General features: G+C 52.7%; 1 protein-coding gene across 2 annotated transcripts in view; it reads right to left on the bottom strand.

Annotated features, from left to right (window-relative positions):
- Positions 1–13,620, bottom strand: part of MCC (MCC regulator of WNT signaling pathway) — a 524,409-nt gene that overhangs the window by 18,586 nt on the left and 492,203 nt on the right. For both annotated transcript variants that reach the window (XM_061429887.1, XM_061429888.1), the window contains 3 exons: positions 7,855–8,089; positions 5,275–5,481; positions 1,510–1,610 (listed from right to left, as the gene is read on the bottom strand). In XM_061429887.1, the coding sequence (XP_061285871.1) occupies positions 1,510–1,610; positions 5,275–5,481; positions 7,855–8,089 (543 nt within the window). The remainder of the gene's footprint in view (positions 1–1,509; positions 1,611–5,274; positions 5,482–7,854; positions 8,090–13,620) is intronic.

Genomic DNA, 13,620 nt, shown 5'->3' with positions numbered 1-13,620 from the left:
TGAGGCTGTTTGAGTGGAAAGAGACCGAGATGGTGAGGTAGGCATTCTCACTGAAGGTAGAAACAAAGTAAAGACATCTGTTTGTTTTCTCTTCAGTCAACTTAATTATCTTTATATTTGAGGAATATGCTATATATATAAAGCAGCCAAAGAAACTGTTAAAAGTTCCCTAAAGAGCCAACAGAATTTACCTGCAATATTCCATCCCAGCGATACCAAAAGGCACCTGTTTTGACTGTCACCTTTTAACACAGTCCTGAGAGTCTAGCCAGTGCCATACCAGAGCAGAAAGGTGAAGAAGCAGACCTTTTTCCATCTGCAGGTGGGATCACTGTATATGCTTTCCTCTTGCACTCACCTTTCTGGCCTGCAGGCCTGTACAAGGAGGCGGTACGCGCCTCCTCTCTCCCAGGCAGCTGTGATACTCCCGGCGAGTGGCGTCAGCAGCTGGGAGAACCGACCCCAGCTGTCACCCCTGGCCTACGCCGTCACCCCTGGCCTACGCCGTCACCCCTGGTGTACACTGTCACCCCTGCATACGCCGTCACCCCTGGTCTACGCTGTCACCCCTGGTGTACACTGTCACCCCTGCATACACCATCACCCCTGGCCTACACCGTCACCCCTGCATACACCATCACCCCTGCATACACCGTCACCCCAGTGTACACCATCACCCCTGGTGTATACCGTCACCCCTGGCATACACCATCACCCCTGGCCTACAATGTCACCCCTGCATACACCGTCACCCCTGGCGTACACTGTCACCCCTGGTGTACACCGTCACCCCTGCATACACCGTCACCCCTGGTGTACACTGTCACCACTCGCGTACACCGTCACCACTGGCGTACACCATCACCCCTGGCCTACGCCATCACCCCTGGTCTACGCTGTCACCCCTGGTGTACACTGTCACCCCTGCATACACCGTCACCCCTGCATACACTGTCACCCCAGTGTACACCATCACCCCTGGTGTATACCGTCACCCCTGGCGTACACCATCACCCCTGCATACACCATCACCCCAGTGTACACCATCACCCCTGGTGTACACCGTCACTCCTGGCCTACACTGTCACCCCTGCATACACCGTCACCCCTGGTGTACACCGTCACCCCTGGCGTACACCGTCACTCCTGGCCTACACCGTCACCCCTGCATACACCGTCACCCCTGGCGTACACCGTCACCCCTGGCCTACACCGTCACCCCTGCGTACACCGTCACCCCTGGCGTACACCGTGACCCCTGGCGTACACCGTCACCCCTGGTGTACACCGTCACCCCTGGCCTACACTGTCACCCCTGCATACACCGTCACCCCTGGCGTACACCGTCACCCCTGGTGTACACCGTCACCACTCGCGTACACTGTCACCACTGGCGTACACTGTCACCCCTGGCCTACACTGTCATCCCTGCATACACCGTCACCCCTGGCGTACACTGTCACCACTGGAAGAAACTGCCCCTCCGGGTGGCGGGCTGAGTGTGCTTACCGACGGATGGCGTTCGCAAACTCTGTGGCCAGCTCGCTGTCACCGCACGCCGTCCGCAGTTCGGCCAGGGACAGGGCAGGGGAGGCGGCGTCTGGACACTCCTGAGGACGCAAAGCACCGGGTCAGGCATGCGGCTGAGCTGAGGGCGCCAACGGCAGAGCGGGAGGTGAGCAGAGCTGCAGGGCGCCCCGGCCGAGCGCCTGCAGCGCACCTAGGCTGCCCCACGTCCCGAGCACTCGCGGGCGCCCAGGTTACACACACGAGTTCCCTTGTCTGACCACCATGACGGCCCTCTGCAGCAGACACTGTCAGTATCCCCTCCTGGCCAAGGAGGACCCAACGCACAGGGAAGTGATGCTGTCCTGAGTCACTGTGAGGACTCCGCGGAACCAGGACGCCCACTCAGGTCAGCGCTCCTGTCACTCAGGAAAGACACGTGGGAAACACATGTTTGTGTGGTCCCTGCCCCCATCCCACACCCTCCGGGGAGAAATCCAGTCTCCTCTGGATTGAGGGGCTTCACTGGGTCCAGGTAATCATCTAGAAAACCTGGGAGAAGGGGAGGAAAATGGAAGTGCACCTTGGCATGAGACAGGAACTTTGACATCACCTAACCCAACTCCTCCTGTTTTACAGATCAGGACACGTAAGAGCCTTTAGAGAAGGCCTAAATCCGGCATGGAGCACAGTCCATTCATAACACCGTGACTGTGCCCATTTGAGCGGCCACTGTCTGCATACAGACGGAGAGCAGTTGCTCTGCTGTGGAATAAGCAGAGGGGGACAGTGCTCATCTAATAATGTGTTCAGCAGATACTTCCTGAGGATTTACTACAACCCAGGCTCCAGAAGAAAAAGCTTGTGACCTGTTTTACTCGAGACAGAATGTAGACAGAAGGCTGCATCTCAATGGGTGAGCGCTCCAAGGGGTCAGGGGCCCAGGGCTGGAAGCCCAGGTGACAGGAGGGGGGGGGGTGCGGCTCCGCCTGCCCGCATAGATGCGCCACACCCCCCGGGGCTCAGGAGGACAGCACCGCGTCTGAGCCCTCCTCCAGCCCCCAGCTCTGCTCTCTTCCCTCCGCTCCACCTGGTGTCTTGCAGCCCCGAGCCGCCACTGACCAGCTCTGCAATCTCTCCAGAGTCCAACACCCTCTGTGAGTACATCGACTCCCCTGCGGGGCTGACGTGTCTTCTTAAAGACAGGGCCAGCTTTGTTTTACCCAGTGCTGCTCACCGAGCATGTCTAGTAATCTCTGCTGCACACAGACAAGAACTGAAAAAACCTAATGTGATTTGGTCAAGATGTGGGACCCAGCCTGTTGGCTGAAGGCAAGTTTTAAACCAAGCATGACACCCAACCACCTCCCTACCTCGAAGCAAGAATAGGTGTTCTAAACTCCAGTCTGGCTGGCCACCTGTTTTTATTAAGGCCCACAGAGTAAGAATTATGCTTCTATTTTTAAAATCAAGGGAAAGAAATCAAAGGACTATTTTATGATATGTAGGAATCATGAAATTCAAATTTCAGTGTCTATAAATAAAGCATTGTTAGAACCTAGCCATGTGCCTCTGTGTCTGTATTGTCTCTTCCTTCGCAGTAAGGAAGAGACAATTTTGCAATGGTAGAGTTACATAGGTGCGGCAGAATCTGTATGACCCCAAAATCCTAAAATATTGACTATCTGGCTCCAGCCTCTGCTCGACTGCTTGCTTCATCTACCAACAGATAAGACCAAATGAATAGCCCAGAAGGGAGATATTATTGATAGAGTAAATGAGTCTAATTTTTGAAAGACAAAATAATCAGCTTACTCTAATTTCATTACCTGAACAACACAGGGTACTTTTATAAAAGCTCTGTACTCTAATGTAAAAAAATAAAAATAAATCATCTGGTGTTCTACGTCAAAGAGATTTCTGTTTTCTGGAGCCATTCCACAGAATACAGTGCTTCTCCCAGTCAAAATAAATACTAAGAACCAGGGGAAAATGCTCAGGTCATGGGCCTCCTGGCAAGAGCTCGGAAAGTCCACTTCCACCCCACCCTAAGAGTACATACGCAAACACAGGAGCTCTGTCCCAGAGTGACGGCTCACAAACTCAAAGGGCTGTGCGTAGATTCTGAAGCCGTTGCCACAGAATGGACAAGCCGTGTCTGTGAGCCCCAGATTCTCCCGTGTGAAGAAGCACTGCTGCCCACCCCATGGTCAGAGCCCTCAGGCACTGGCATGTGGTCTCAGGGCGCATCCCATGGTGACCTTTCCCAAGCTCAGACTGTGTCACGTCACTCCCTGCAAGAGGCCCTCTGCGATCCCTCCCCGTGCCAGGACGGCGCAGCAGGTAGGTCTCTCCAGCCAACACATCAACCCCTCCTCCCCCTGGGCTTGGCTTGTGCTGCTCCATCGGTCCAGGGCAGACTTCCGCGTCCTTCCTGGCCTCTTTATCGGGCTCGCACCCACTCTCCACTGGGTCTGTGTTCAGGAAACCTGCCCCTAACCTCCAAATCTGGATCACGGGTCTGGCCTGTGGCCTCCCCTCGCACTGGGCATTGATCTTTGCACTCTGGACGTTGTGTCCTCTGTTGTGATCATCTATTTGCCCACTGGTGTCCCACACTGGAAGCTAAAATCCTGGAACTATCTCCAGCAGCTTGCCTGGACCACATCACATCCATCACAGGAATGGATGACTGAGAAGCAGCAGGGCCTTGGGAGAGCAGCCCCACTGGGTGCTGCAACCCCAGCTCCCTTGGCACCTTGTAGGTGAGAGTGGGCAGAGGGCAGCTATGGTCTCTGGAGCAGGCAGCACAGTTCTTAGCTGTCTAGGGGAACCATTCTCTGCCACACATCATTGGCAAGGGGCTTTCTTCTTAGGGACACTTCTCTAGTGAAGATGCCTCTGCGCCTGGGCCGTGAGGGGCCACTCACAGAGCAGCAAGTCACTGCACGCCCGCAGTCCTGGGCCAGAGACAATGGGTCAGAAGAAGCTGACATTCATCAGGAACAGAAATCAGCATGCACGCAATTCCAGGACCCTGCAGTGAAGGATGTCTTTCTTTAGGGTCTAGACTATTTTTTTTCTCCAAGGCAGTGTTTGGAATTATTCTGCGATAGAGGATGATGGAATGAGCTTGAATTCTAGAAAAAAAGACTTGAGGGCTAACGAAAGTGTGAGTTTGCAAGATGATGCCACCGGCAGCCCACACTCTGCGCTCCTCGGGGTAACTCAGGGCTCGCCTTCCTCCTCCTCTGCCTCAGGCCACCTCCTGCCTTCCACCTGAAGGAAGCTGAGGAGGAAACACACGAGAGGAAGAGGACCAGAGTCGGCCAGACTGGGGTTAAATCCTGATTCTGCCATTTACCAGCTGTGAGACCACACCCCCATCTTTTAAACCTCATTTTTCTCATGTAAATGGGGATAACTCTTGCTTCCCGAGAGTCATGAGACTCAGGGGAGATGACACGTGTGGCAATCAGTACCACGTGATCAACACCGATGATCACACGGGCCAAGAGGAGGAGGTGGGGTGAGTACTGGCCTCCTGGACCACTGCACAGGCCACTGCCCAGATGAGACCGTGATCTATGAGATGCTTTACCTGCTTTATAAAGTGAGGTTTGAAAAAATGTGGACTTGGTTTCTTTGCACTCAAAATGTCCCTGTCTTTCAGATCTCTAGAATGGCTGCAGTTCCTCTGGAGATAAGGAAGCTGAGGGCAGTGAGTGTGGCTCTGCAGGAGGGGAGGCTGAGCCCGGGCCGCCCTACCTTGCCGGCCGCGTCCTTGCCTCCGCTGCTGGTGGAGCTGAGGGACCGCGTGCGCTGCTCCTTCTGCTCCTCCACCTCAGACTTGAGGTGCTCGATGTGGACCAGGTAGGCCTGCTCCTGGGCTTCTCGTGTGCTCAGCTTCAGCTCCAGGGCTTTCTTCTCCTTCTCCAGGAGGTAGAGCTGGGCCTTCAGCTCGGCCATCTCCTCCTGCGGGGCACAGAGCGTATGAGGGGCTGGTGGGGAGACAGCAGGGCCGCTGACCGCCCCGCGAGGCCCCGCGGGGGGTGTCACTTGGCAGCTGTTGTGGGGGGGCCAAGCCCCAGGGGAGACTGGACGGCTGTCTCCACACTCCCGCACCATGCCACGGGCTTGCCACTGTGCACCAGAACCGAGATCAACAGGTAGAAGGGACAGGCCTGCAGGCTTTGGCTCACACTAAGGAGCACCTTTCGAACAACCAGGAGATTCCACCTCCTCTTCCCCAGTGGTCATACTCGCCTTGCTGGAGGCCAGTTTTCTGGCAGGCAGAGGCTAACCCGCATCAGAGAGGTTGAAGCCTCTGACTAGGTCCCTTCTAAATTCCGTTTCCTTTCCCATTTTCCATGACACCAATCCATGAATATCATCACCCTCATGGCAGTTGGGTCCTGCAGCCACGCTGGGCAGCTCGGAAGCACCCACAGCAGTGACACTGGCCCCAGGTCCTATCAGCTTCAGGGCCCAAAGAAAATCCATGGAAACAGAGCCCTCCTCAGGTGACTATTCATCAGGTCACTTCTTGAAGTACCTTGGAGAAGTCAAAGGAGAGTTTGCTGTGAAGAGTAAGAAGTGACCCCAAAATGGGACAGTGCTCTCCTGGACAGTGAGAAGCACTCGCATTTACTGAGCATGTAACCCCGCTTTAAATGGTTATACTAAGCAGCTCATTAAGTCCTCTCACCCTGAGCTAGGTACTATGAATATCTCCATTCATGGATGGGACACTGAGGTGAGCAGAGCCCACAATCTCTTTTCAGCCCCCATACTGCGTAAATTATGGAGCCTGAGTTTGAACCCACGACATCCAGCTCAGAGGCCAGGTAAGCACCAAGCTACAGTCCCCCACCCCATGAACACCTGGTCAGTCTCCCCAGGTCTTTCTGGGATCCTACTTAAAAGGATTCTTCATACGCTGAGTCACTTCATACACTGAATCCCTCAGGAGGGATTCACCAAGTCACTCACTGACTGCGGTCACCCCTGAAGTGACCCTCTTCTGAGCTAACAAGCCACAGGCCTGCTGTGCTGTCTTGGGTAAGCCAGACCCGGGAGGAGATGGTCTCAGCTCCAGTGTGGGGAAACACCTGGAGGGCACCCAGCACGGCTAGTTATACTCAGGGACAGTATTAGCCATGGAGAAGGCAATGTGCTGAGCAACTGCTCAAAAGACGATGCAAACCTTTCCTGACGATGACATAAAACCAGGATGAAAGGTGTTTCCACACACTGAACCGTCTCATCTTTTGCCACTAGAAACAGGATTCTTAAGGTGCTGGCAACACTGTTTCCCGAGCTAATGTGGACAGTCACGCCCAGAACAACACACAGACGCAAGCTTGAGAGAAGGAGAGATGAATGGGTGGGTGCCAGAGATGAAGCGGGCGTTCTGCCCAAGAGGAAAGATGAGGCAGTCACAGTGCCGGTCCCTGAGGCCTCGGGTGGGGAGGGGGCCCAGGACCTGGGCTTTCAGCACCTGCACAAGGGCGGGGCGGGCAGCCAGGCCGGGGAGCCCGACGGGAGTGCTAGCTCGCAGAGGAGACTTGAAGGCTGCCTCCTGGAGGGGCGGCCAGGCCACGTGTGTCCTCACTCAGGTTTTGGGTGGGAAAAGCAAAGAAAAGCCTCCTTTGAGGAATCAGATGACAAACCTGAAGGATGCATAAATGAACAACAGGAACTCTCAGCCAAGAATATAACAAAGACCAGTCCTAAACCTCTGAAACCTGCAGGTCCGAGCAGGTCTAAGGCCACAAGTGTCTACAGGGATATCTCTACCCAGGACGACCCAGGACCACCCAGAAGACAAGAACTCCACCGAGGGCGAACTGGCGCCTGGGGTGTGATGGGGAAGGTGGCTGTTGGTGCCCCACACAGCACCAAACGGACAAGCAGGTCAGGAAACCAGGGCTCCTGTCCAAACGCTGCCCTGGCCTCTCCCTGTTCTCCCCGCCTCACCTTAACATCAGCATCCACCCGGGAAGCACCTGCAAGCATTCTGGAGACCGATCAGAGGCTGTTTCACCCCGCAGAGGCCTCTTCTGGCTTCTCCTGGGGACGAGGTGCTCCATTCTGGCCTGGGACCCCCTGAGGCTTCTCTAGAGCTCAGGGCACCTCTCTAGGAGCACTTCCAGCTCAAGGGACCCTGGACATACTGAAACCACTCCTGTCTACACACGAGGTTCTGGCTGTCCTCCTGTGGAGAGGCAACTGAACACGGATGGCTGACCAGCTTTCGAGGGGCCTTTTTATGTTTCCTCCTGATGATAGTGGAGTGCAGGGGATGAGGGTTTGAGAAAAAGCCTCCCCGCCCCCTGCCACGGATACCTTCATGGCCATGAGCTCCTGCATCAGCACCGCGTTTTCCAGGTCTAGTCGCTGGCTGTCTCCCCGGGGCTTGACGTCGTAGCTGAGAGGGTCAATGTGGATGCTCTCCAGCTCCAGCATGGTCAGCTTGACTGCTGCCCTGTCGTTCCTGAGCTGCTGGATATAGTCCTTCAGCCTTTGCTCGTCTTCTTTAGTGAACTCCGTGTCACAGCTGCTGGCTGTGGAGCTGGTCGTGCTGAGAAGACAAAACAAACCACCTCACTGCATCTCCAGGGACTGCTAACAGTTCTTTTCCTCCTCATTCTTCTCCATACCCTCCTCTCCCAATAGCACCTGGCTGGTATGCCAAAACATCAACACCAAGAAGCATTCTTCCTAGCACTGGACATCGATACCACCTTTTGGGAAAGAAACGATGTGAAGAATATCGGAAATGTCTACACCCTTTAAGACAATATGTGGACTCTAGAAATGAATTCTAAGGAAATAATTCCACAGAAGCAAAAAGATACACACATACAAAGATGTTTTGTGGAATATAAGGTTTAGTGAATTACAGTATATATCAAAAAGAAGAAAATTACGTAGACATTATGGAAATAATTATGACAATGGTGGAGAGAATTTGAGGAAACAGGATGAAAAATATGTCATAAGAATAGTTGTACCCACTGCTATATTAAAAATGGATAACCAACAAGGACCTCCTGTATAGCACAGGGAACTCTGCTCAATGTTATTGGCAGCCTGGAAGGGACGGCAGTTTGGGGGAGAATAGATACACACATATGTATGACTGAGTCCTTTCGCTGTTCACCTGAAACTATCATAGTATTAATCAGCTATACCCCAATAAAAAATAAAAAGTTTAAATTAAAAATGAAACAAAATAGGGTGCTTTTAGACAAGACTTAACAAAAGGGATACGGTAAAGGAACAGAGCGAGGTGAAGAACAAAGTATCTGTAGTATGACCTGCAGACTGTGTGCGTGCACACGCACTGTGCATACACACGCCCCAGGCCGCTGACGGCGCCCCAGGGGGCGGGAGCCGGAAAGAAGGGCAGTGGGGGCACCTTCTGTGGGTAGTATTGCCACAGCTCGGAAAGCAGGGCGCCCCCAGGCCTCCGCGGCCGTTCCTCCCCCATCATGGATGAATATAAATCCTTCACAGGGACATAGGCTGGTCTGAGGGGCCCTTGGCCACCCACACTGTGGGAATGCTAAGCAGGGGCTGGCTGTCCTAAGGAGCACCTAGGCCCAAGCCCCGGGAATGTGACAGGCATGTTTCTGTGGGTTCCAGAGTCCCACGGCAGGGTGAGCAGCACAGGAAAACTGCAGCCTGGCTCTCAAGACCTACAGGGGTTTCTCTGGACGCCCCTGCACTGGACATAGCCCGCATGGAACTGGCTTTGGAAAGATGGCAGATAAACAAGCAAGCGGCCTATTTAGCTGTCATCAAACAGGCCAGCTTGGCATCATCATCTCTGCCGTTACAGAACTTGAAGTGGAGGTTCTGAGACATTTCGTGGCTGGAACCTGGTGCAGCTGGGCCTAGGCTGACGTCGCCTCTCCCCAAGATTTCCATTGTGAGGTGCTGAGCCAGGAGCAGGGACTGGTATCCGCAGGCTGTTCCACTGCTCCGAGCCCAGACCTGCCCTCCTCACCTCACAGCAACAGGGCTAACAGGCCCCCAGTCAGCAGATGAAATCTCCTCACAACCTCGATGTGACAAGAACGTCCCATTCTTGCCTGTGACACATTATCAAGAAGTTGAGGCTTCCAGGGAGGGAAGGGTGGAAGGGATGGTAGTCCACACACATGAGGAAGAGGATTCCCTAGGGCTCTGGTAGTCTTCAAGTCAGAGAACTCCGGCCAGCATAAAAGCTCCCGATTACCACAGACTCTCTGGGGCCCCCTACCATCCCTGACTCCATCAGGACGGAGTGAGATCAGTCTGACCAACACACAACACCTCGTTAGAGGTGGTGATGGTTACTTACACGTGTCCATTGGAGGTGAGGGGGGAGAGCTGGTCAGAGAGTGTGGGGCAGAATGCCAGGTCTCATAGGGCCTCATAGGGTTGTGTTTTCTCTCCAGAATTGGATTTAGAAGCCCCCGGAGGGTCTGTACTAGAGCAGTGACAGGATTCACCTTACATTTTAACAGGCTCCCTTTGTCTGCTGTACTGAGGTGGGATGCAGGGAGGCAAGGTCAGAGACAGGGAACCCCTTTGGGGGCTATTGTAACAAGCTCTGGAGAGAAGGTGGAAGCTGAGAAGACAGGAAGGAGGTTAAAAATTATTCATCAATCAATGCTGTGTTCTCAAGCTGTATTTTAAAAAGGATGAGACGGGACAAGCAGCAACGCCCTCCAGTTGGAACGCTTCAGGTGTGACGTCATAAACAAAGCAGAGCAAGGGAAGCATGAAACAGCAACCGGTACTGCCAGCAGAGGGCGCGGGGAGCCGGCGGGGTGTCTGTGGATGACAGCTGTCCAAGAGTGGCTCGTCTTGAGGAGACAGGGTCCCCCCCTCAGCACCTCAGCCTTCTTCAGTAAAGCTCGGTGACAGGCATGCCTCACAAAGAACCACCCAGGAGGACTCAGAGCTCGCCTGCGTGGATTGTCAACACAGTGTGGAGGGATAGATGCCTATGGCCTAAGGTTCCACACGTGAGCAAAATTAGAGTGAACTGAAGTGGTGGCAGTGTTCACAGCGCATTCCACATGACTGAGGGAGGAGATGTCCTCCCAGACACGGCATGTTTAGACAGCACGGTGCTGGGAAATAGCAACACTTTTTTTCCAGTGAGTGGGGAGAAGGCTTCAGGTAGGAAAATCCTCTCCCATGAAGCTGAGACTCGCCACGAGAAGTTCACTTTACAACTTCTTTTTATGAAAAGTCACTTTGGAAAATTTTAAATATACAGAAAACCCAGAGATAAACTACTACCTGGGTGGCTTTTTTTCATGTCTTCTTTGAAATGCCTTTTTAGAAATGCAACACACTTGGGCTTCCCTGGTGGTGCAGCAGACGGGAGGCTTCCTGCCAGTGCAGGGGACACAGCTTCCACTCCTGGTCTGGGAGGCCTGCACATGCCGCACAGCAGCTAAGCCCCCCTGCCGCAACGCCGGGGCCCACGGGCTGCAACTGCGGAAGCCCACGAACCTAGAGCCTGTGCTCCGTAACAAGAGACGCCACCACCAGGAGAAGCCCGTGTGCTGCAACTGGAGAGCAGCCCCTCTCTCCACAACTAGAGAATGCCCACTCACAGCAGTGAAGAACCAGTGCAACCATGTATAATAAATACATAATTGAAAAAAAGACAGAGAACATCCTGGAGGTACCCCCTGATTCCTGTCACTTAAAAAAAGATATTTCCTACAAACTGAAGGTAACGTACACCGGTCAGCATGGCCATCATCAAAAAGTTTACAAATAGTAAATGCTGGTGAGTGTGTGGAGAAAAGGGAACTCCCCTGCCTAAGTGGTGGGACTGTAAGTTGGTGCAGCCACAGTGCAAAACAGTACGGGGATGCCTCAGAAACCTAAAAGCAGAATTACCATATGATTCAGCAATCCTAGTCTTGGACACATATCTGGACAAAACTATAATTCACAAAGATACACGCACCCCTATGTTCATAGCAGTACTGTGTACAATAGCCAAGAGATGGAAGCAACAGACGAATGGATAAAGAAGATATGGGGTGTGTGTGTATAAAATGAAATATTAGCCATCAAAAAGTACAAAATAATGCCATTTGCAGCAATGTGGATGCAACTAGAGATTATCATACTAAGTGAAGCAAATCAGAAAGACAAATACCATATCACTTATATGTGGCATCTGAAGTGGGACACCAATGAACCCACCTATGAAACAGATAGGCTTCCATGGGGTCGCAGAGTCAGACACAACTGAGTGACTGAATTGAACTGATGAAATGGAAACAGGGACATAGAGAATGGACTGGTGGTTGCCAAGGAGGAGGGGTGGGAGAGGGAAGCACTGTGCGTTTGGTGTATACAGAATGGATAAACTGTATGGTTTATATATATATTATACATAATACATACAGATATATAAAACTGGTGTATATAGGATGGATAAACAGCAAGGTGCTACTATATAGCCCAGGGGACTATATTCAATATCCTGTGATAAACAGTAGTGGAAAACAATGGACATGTATGTATAACTGAGTCACTCTGCTCTACAGCAGTAATTAACACAGCATGATAAATCAAATATACCTTAGTAAAAATTTAAAAAACTACTTCAATACTCAAAGGACAGTAGAACCTAGAGAGTTCTCCAAATATTCTGCAGGCCCTGAAAGGTTAGTATGTTGGCATATTTTCTGTTTAGCAGGACTGGTGCTCCCCAGTAAGAGAAAGAAACAGAAAAGAAGGGCAAAAGGTCTCCCCTCCAGTCTCTACCCCTGTGGAAAGCTCAGGGCTGTAATGCTTTTCCAGGGGAAAGTTTAATTCCAGATAAGCAGCCCCTCCGGGCGGCTTCCCTCTCCTTCCAGGACACCCCAGCGGGCAACGGATCAGGCGAGGCTCATTACGGTTCTGCTCTGTGCTCTCACGGTCCTACCCGGAATATGGCTCTGACAGCGCTGGGTGGAGGGGAGGCCACGGCCCTTTCTCAGTCTCCTTTAGACAAAGGCACCGTCTCCAGACAGCTGGCTGCCACTGCCGGGCGGGGGGCAAGTCAGCCATTAACCCTCGGGCTGGGAATGCAGGAGGACCGCAGGATGAGCACAGCTGTCAAGGGGGGATACGTCACTGTCCGAGGGAGCTGGGCTCCTCCTCTCCAGGGTGAGACGGATGGTGGGAGAGGGGCAGATGAAGGAAAGCCCGGTGTTTTGCTCTGGTTTCTCCAGGAGCCAGGCCAGGTTGCGTGGGTTTCTCCTTTCCCTGATGCTCTGCTTGTGCTCCCCTCGGCTGGCTCGGTTCCGAGTCCATTAGTGGCCTGCGGGATGTCTGCTCGCTGCCCGCATGGGGGCCTCCAGCGAGGGGAGCGCTTGCTGGCCGGCCTGGGGCCCCCACCCCCTGCCTGCCTGATCGCGGTGGGACTGGATACAAGAGTGGAGTTCAGATGGCCTCTTTTCTGTCCCTCTCCACTGTGTCTGCTGCTTGTCCTCAAGACAACTTCCCCTCTTGCTTTATAGGGAAAAAAATCCCATCTTTTTTTTCCAGCTTCCTCATCTTGTCTTGGCAGAAAAGAACATTTCTTTTGTCTTGAAAACCAGAGATGGATTCCTCCTAAAGTTTTTCTCAATGTCTTACATGGCTCCCAGTTACAATCTCACTTTCACCACGTGCCACCGGGGGGCCTTCTAGCTGCTGAGCATTTACAATTTATTTGAAGGGTGGCGGGGGTCAGGCCAGGTGACATTGGGCCCCACTTCTCTGAGCAGAAACTTGAGCCTGTCAACTGCTTGAACCTTTCAGTGTTGTGCTGGGTATCCACCTATGCCCCACCCCCTTTCTGACAATTCTTTGTCACAAAGGAGTAAAAATACTCAACACAGCCCAAACTTCCTAGGTCCGGATGCTCTCACATGATTATAAGAATTCTCTAGAAGTGGTTCAGGCAGGAAAAATTTTCCAAAAAAAAAAAAAAAAATAGAGCTGATGCTCAAACACCAAGTTTAAACTGTGCGGACCACTCATACCTGGATCTTTTAAAAATAAATATAGTTCTATAGGACTTTCCTGGCATAGTGGATAAGAATCCGCCTGCCAATGTAGGAG

Source organism: Bos javanicus, chromosome 10 (genome assembly GCF_032452875.1).
Source record: "Bos javanicus breed banteng chromosome 10, ARS-OSU_banteng_1.0, whole genome shotgun sequence".
Taxonomy (NCBI): Eukaryota; Metazoa; Chordata; class Mammalia; order Artiodactyla; family Bovidae; genus Bos; species Bos javanicus.
The sequence above is the reverse complement of the archived record's forward strand: the minus strand, read 5'-3'. Positions and strand labels throughout refer to the sequence as shown.